The sequence below is a fragment of the Hypanus sabinus genome (genome assembly GCF_030144855.1).
Source record: "Hypanus sabinus isolate sHypSab1 chromosome X2 unlocalized genomic scaffold, sHypSab1.hap1 SUPER_X2_unloc_5, whole genome shotgun sequence".
NCBI lineage: Eukaryota > Metazoa > Chordata > Chondrichthyes > Myliobatiformes > Dasyatidae > Hypanus > Hypanus sabinus.
The window spans coordinates 657,696-664,528 of record NW_026779005.1 but is presented as its reverse complement, the minus strand read 5'-3'; the positions used below and the strand labels follow the sequence as shown (position 1 = coordinate 664,528).

General features: G+C 48.2%; 1 protein-coding gene across 1 annotated transcript; it reads left to right on the top strand.

Moving 5' to 3' along the window:
- Positions 1–2,255: 2,255 nt before the first annotated feature.
- LOC132385919 (gastrula zinc finger protein XlCGF8.2DB-like) lies at positions 2,256–3,873 on the top strand. The gene has a single exon (XM_059958154.1). The coding sequence runs from the start codon at positions 2,621–2,623 to the stop codon at positions 3,596–3,598; it is 978 nt and encodes a 325-aa protein (XP_059814137.1). The 5' UTR covers positions 2,256–2,620; the 3' UTR covers positions 3,599–3,873.
- The last annotated feature ends 2,960 nt before the right edge of the window (positions 3,874–6,833 follow it).

Here is a 6,833-nt window from a genome sequence, read left to right as displayed (position 1 = left end):
ATGAAACACCTTTGTCCTCGATGACAGGTGACTTGTAGCTTTCACATCACAAAAGTGCCACACTCCAATGAGAGTAACTACTGCCCACCCCTTCATAGTCATTGGCATTGCCATCGATGGGTTCATCACTGTCACTCAGCTGGGGGGAGGGGATCCCAGTAATTAGAAAATCTCCAGGATCAGACATGTAGTAACAAGTTCACTTTGTCGTGTTGTGGAACATGAACTTGAAATAATACCAAAGGACAGAGACAGACTGAGCCAAGTCATAGGTTGATTGAAGGCAGAAGTAGAGCCCTTTCTCATACAGACAGGAATACAATCAGAGATTTTGTTGGTCAGTCAAGATACTTGATCCATGCCTTGTTAGAAGATGGGGAGTTCACATAGAAACACAGAAACATAAGTCTGCAATTCATTACAGGCCCTTCGGATGACAACCTCATGCCGACGATATAACCAACATCTAGAATCTGCCTAGAGTTTCACTACCAAATATCCCTCTATTATTCCCAGCTCCACGTACCTACTGAACAGTCTCTGAAAAGACCCTTATTGTATCCACCTTTTCCACCGTCGCTGGCAGTGCATTCCATGTACCTGACACTCTCTGTGTGAAAAGAGAGTGAAAAAAAAGCTTACCTCTGGTATCCCCCTTGTACCTACTTCCAAGCACCTTAAAACTATGCCCCCTCATGTTGGCTCGTTCAGCCCTGGGGAGAAACCTCTGGCTATCCACACGATCAATGCCTCTCATCATCTTATACAACTCTCTCAGGTCCCCTCTCATCTTCCATCGCTCCAAAGTTTACTCAGCCTACTCCTGTAAGGCATGCTCTCCAATTCAAGCAACATCCTTGTCAAACTCCTCTGCACCCTATTTAGAGTGTTTTTTCCTGTAGTGAGGTAATCAGAATTGAACACAGTGCTAAAAGTAGGGCCTAACGAAGGCCTTTTATATCTGTAGTAGTACCTCACCACTTTTGAATTCAGTCCCATGGCTGATGAAGGCCTTCTTAAAAACATTGTCCAGCTGCGTAGCAGCTTTGCATGAACTATTGACACAGATCCCACGATCTAGCTGCTCCTCGAAACTGCCAAGAGTCCTATCATTAATATTGTATTCTGTCTTCAAATTGGACCTACCGAAATGAACCACCAGGTTGAACTCCATCTGCTTCCCACAGTCACCTGTGGTATATCTCAACATGAGATGAACTGGGTGATATTCTGATGCCAGAGCTCACATTGAGAGATGATCTTATAGAAACATGCAAAATTATGATTCAGATAGTTAAGGTAGAGGTAGAAAAGTTGTTTCCACTGGTAGTTGAGAGTAGAACTAGAGGACATCACTTTAACTTTCGGGGCATTTGGGATGGAGATGAAGATTTCCCCCAAGAGTTGGGAATCTATAGATTTCTCCGCCCAATAAAGCAGTGGAGGCTACCTCAGTAAATGCATTTGAGACGAGGTTGGATAGATGTTTGCAAAGAAGGGGAATGAAGGGCGATGGGGAAAAGGCAGGTTGGTGGAGACGGGCCAGATGATGTTCTCCTGCTCCTTTTTCTTATGTTCTCACCACAGACCAAAATCTCACCTGAAAAACTGTCCTTCACCTATTGATGTCCTTTCAAATATTTTTACAGGTTTGAAATGGCAGAACACTTGTGCATGGGCTGTCTATTTACGGATATATAAGGATTGGCCAAATATTTTCTTTGCAAGACGGACACATCTATTGTCAATCCTTGGAGATGAAGAATTATCTCATCCCAGCTGGAAATGTGTTTTGTGTCTGAAATGAAGTTTTCTGTTGTAACTCAGTGTTATCCACTGGAACCGGGAGCTGAGAACACACCAGCATTTGCTCACTGGAGATCAGTTCTTCAACCCATTGATTGTAGAAGGGATTCAAACATCTGACTGTCTGAATTGCCAGATGATTGATCGCAGTGAGATATCATTCTCCTTCTCTCAGTGTGGGAGGGGATTCACTCACAGCCTACCCACAGACACACCAGTGAGTTCACAGTGGGGAGAGGCCATTCACCTGCTCTGTGTGAGGGAGGGGATTCACTCACAGCCTACCCACAGACACGCCAGTGAGTTCACAGTGGGGAGAGGCCATTCACCTGCTCTGTGTGAGGGAGGGGATTCACTCACAGCCTACCCACAGACACGCCAGTGAGTTCACAGTGGGGAGAGGCCATTCACCTGCTCTGTGTGTGGGAGGGGATTCACTCACAGCCTACCCACAGACACACCGGTGAGTTCACAGTGAGGAGAGGCCATTCACCTGCTCTGTGTGAGGGAGGGGAACTACTCAGTCATCCAGCCTGAAGATACATCAGCAAGTTCACACCACAGTGAGATGCTCCACCTGTTCTGACAGCAGGAAGCAATTCATTCTGTCGTCGGTGCTAAATATACATCTGAAAATTCCCCAGTGAGAAGACAGTAACCTGTTTACATGGTGAGAAGGCATTCACACACTCAACCATGCCACAGTGACACCAGCAAGTTCACACCGGGGAGAGGCCAATCACCTGCTCTGTGTGCGAAAGGATTCACTGAATCATCTCAACTGAATGAACACCAGTGAGTTCACACTGAAAAGATGTCGTTCACCTGCTTAGACTGTGGGAAGGGATTCACTCGTTCATCCACACTACAGAGACACCAGCGAGTTCACACCGGGGAGAGGCCATTCACTTGCTCTGAATGTGGGAAGGGATTCAGTGACTCATCCAAACTTGTGAGACACTACCGAGTTCACACTGGGGAGAGGCCGTTCACTTGCTCTGAATGTGGGAAAGGATTTGCTCGGTCATCTCAACTGACTGAACATCAGCGAGTTCACACTGGGGAGAAACCGTTCAGCTGCTTTCAATGTGGCAAGGGGTTCACCCAGTCATCTCATCTGAAAGTACATCAGCGAATTCACACTGGGGAGAAACCGTTCAGCTGCACTGAATGTGGGAAGGGATTCACTGATTCATACTCCCTTGTGAAGCACTGCCGAATTCACACTGGGGAGAAGCCATTCACATGCTCTGAATGTGGGAAGGGATTCACTGACTCATCCCACCTTGTGAAGCACTGCCGAATTCACACTGGGGAGAAGCCGTTCACATGCTCTGAATGTGGGAAGGGATTCACTCAGTCGTCTCATCTGAATGTACATCAGCGAATTCACACTGGGGAGAAGCCGTTCAGCTGCTCTGAATGTAGGAAGGGATTCACTGATTCATACTCCCTCGTGAAGCACATTCGAATTCACACTGGGGAGAAGCCATTCACATGCTCTGAATGTGGGAAGGGATTCACTGACTCATCCCACCTTGTGAAGCACTGCCGAATTCACACTGGGGAGAAGCCGTTCACGTGCTGTGAATGTGGGAAGGGGTTCACTGCGTCATCCAACCTGCTGAGGCACTGCCGAATTCACACTGGGGAGAAACCGTTCACCTGCTTAGATTGTGGAAAGGGATTCACTCGGTCATCAGGCTTGAAAGTCCATCAGCGAGTTCACACTGGGCGATGCCAGTCACCTGTTCTGATTGTGGGAATGAATTCGCTCAGACATCTCAACTGACTGAACATCAACTGCTCAGACTGTGGGAAGGCATTCACACACTGATCCACACTGCAGAGACAGTGGTGGGTTCACACTGTGGGGAGGGTGGTCACCTGCTCAGACTGTGGGAAGGCATTCACACACTGATCCACACTGCAGAGACAGTGACGGGTTCACACTGTGGGGAGGGTGGTCACCTGCTCAGACTGTGGGAAGGCATTCACACACTGATCCACACTGCAGAGACAGTGGTGGGTTCACACTGTGGGGAGGGTGGTCACCTGCTCAGACTGTGGGAAGGCATTCACACACTGATCCACACTGCAGAGACAGTGGTGGGTTCACACTGTGATGAGGGTGGTCACCTGCTCAGACTGTGGGAAGGCATTCACACACTGATCCACACTGCAGAGACAGTGGTGGGTTCACACTGTGATGAGGGTGGTCACCTGCTCAGACTGTGGGAAGGCATTCACACACTGATCCACACTGCAGAGACAGTGGTGGGTTCACACTGTGATGAGGGTGGTCACCTGCTCTGACTGGGATGGGTTTCAATCAGTCATTCATCCTTGTGTCACCGTATCAAGCTTTGACCCAACGTGAATCTGAGAGATCATAAGCTTCAGAGGACGTAATTCACTCAGGTTCACCAATGGAGTATTAAAGGCAGTGGTTCAGGGCTGGTTATTTTTGAGCTTTCAGCGGTGGCCACTCCACAGTCAGGATGGATTATCAAGAAAACCTTCATTAGCTGGAGCAAATGGAGCTGTCACTGTTGGAGTGGACAGAGTTGGAGCGGAGACTTTGAGGCTTTAATTCTTTGAGGTTTCAGTGGGGAGAGCAGTCAGTCAGAGAAGGCAAAATCATGATGGATGTAGAATTTTTTTTGCCCCTTCTTTACATTTTCTCAGTTGAAACAGTGGAGATGACAGGCGGGGTGGTGGAAAGCTGCTTTCTGGGATGTGGGAAGGCAGAGGACCCTGCTGTGTCCCTGATAACTACACCTGTGAGAAAGGCATCCAGCTTCAGCTCCGAACAATCCACATTACGGAGTTGCAGCTGGAACTGGATGAACTCCAGATCATTCAGGAGGCTGAAGGGGTGATAGGTAGGACATTTGAGAGGTATTTGCACCCAAGGTGCACGGCACAGGGAACTGGGTGACAGTGAGGAAGAAACTGGACTCTCTGTTTCCCCCTGTGCCCATCCCTCTGAACAACACAGGTATCACTTTAGGTACAGTCGGGGATGGTGGGATGACCTGGCAAAGAAAAGTCACAGCAATAGGGTCTCTGGCACTGAGCATGGCTCTGAGACTGAGAAGGGCAGGGAGGAGAAGAGGTGAGCTGTGTTGATACGTGGCTTGTTAGCTCAGGGAACTGACAGGATGTTCTGTAGGTGAGAATGAAATTCCAGGATGAATGAAATTCCCTCCTGCATGCTGGCATCTGGGTCATCTCAGGTTGAGTGCTCAGCATTCCTCAGGAGGGTGAACAGTGAAGGTCGTGGTCCATGTGGGTAACAATGATATGGGCTGGTAGAGTAACAAGGTTAAGTTAAGGGAGTTCAGGGAGTGAGGTGCTAATTGAAAGGACAACTCCTCCAGGCCTGTGATCTCAGGACTGCTGTCCGTGTGATGTGGCAGGGATCAGAAGATTATACAGTTTAACACGTGGCTAAAGAGTTGGTGCAGGAGGGAGGGGATAAGATTTTTGGATCATTTAAGCTTGTGAGGATTGCTGTGTACAGAGGAGTGTGAGTGTGTAGGTAGGGACAGCACATCACTAACGGAATGTGACTGGGCACACAGGTCTCTCTGTCTCTCTCACAAACACATCAGTGGAGTGGGAGGGAGGGGAGTGAGAAGGGGAAGGGGAATGAGGAGGATGGAGTTCGGACTCCTTCACAAAGTCCCACACTCACCCAACCCTCCCCTCTGGAATTGGTCCCATTCCCTCCCCAAGATTGGGGGTGAGCATTGAGTCACCTTGCCAACAAGAAAAGGAATTGTTCGATAACATCTGCTTAACACGCTTTGATAATAAATTTACATTGAACTTGAACATTGAAATGTACTGTTGGTAAAACATGTACTGATGGGAAATGGTCTCAGTGAAGGTCCGATAGTGGAAAACGGTGTTCAGCCCCACTGCTCCGTGCCAGACAAGAGCCCCTAAATGAGTCTGCCCGTGTGTCTTTTATTTCCCTTCTCAACCCCATTCCCTGCCCTCTCCCCATGACCTTTGATGCCTTTACTGATCAAGCACTGATCAACCTCTGCTTTAAATAATGACTTGGCAACTGTGCCGTCAGTGGCAATAAATTCCACAGGCCCCTCATCTACCTAAATGCATGCTGTCTGGTATTAGGTATTTTGACCCGAAGATTTACAATGGCAGCTATCTACTCTATCTATATCTCTTTTAATCTTATCAAGCCGTGTCGGGGCACCCTGAGCCTCCTCCACGTCAGAGAAGCAGCCCAAGTTTGTCCGAACTCTCCTTACACAGTAGCTCATGCCTCTAATCCAGCCAACATCCTGGTGATCCTCTTCTGCAATCTCTCTAAATGCATGATCTCTGCTATTGGACATTTTGACGCAGAAGGTTAAAAGTGGCAGCTCTCTACTCTGTCTATACCTCTGGTAATCTGATCAAGCTCTCTCAGCTCACCCTGAGCCGCCCCCACACCAGAGAAAACAGCCCAAGTTTGTCCGAACTCTCCTTACACAGCAGCTCATGCCTCTAATCCAGACAACATCCTGGTGAACCTCTGCATTGCTGTCCTAAACCCAGCGGAGTAATAGGCTTTAAGTAAATAAATGGTGCGTTGTTGATTAATACGAGTGTCGAAGGTGACGGGGCAGCGGCAGCAGAACGGGGTTTAGAGGGATAATCCAATAGTCGTGATCGAATGGTGGAGGAGACTCAACGGACGGAATGAGTATTTCAGTTCCTATGACTTGTGGTATTGTGGTGAGATGGTGGAGCGGTGGGGAGTAAGGTGAGTGTCAAGTCAAACTTGAGTTTCTAGAAAGCATTGGGACACAGAGGCAAAAGAAAATAATATTTAAATGGTTAAAAGCAAGAACAAGAATTTACTGATAGACCAGACAGAACCTACTGCCTGAAACAGTTTGGCGGACCCTGCATCATCACGCCGGCAGTCCGAGAGCAGCGTTGGAATCTGCGGTAAGATGCCGAACTTTAAATAACTGGAGCCCGTTTCATGGAAAAGAGCACCGCTGTCA

What these genes read in the sequence shown, in the direction of transcription:
- LOC132385919 (XM_059958154.1), top strand. Translation starts at nt 2,621, where the DNA reads ATGTCGTTCACCTGCTTAGACTGTGGGAAGGGATTCACTCGTTCATCC.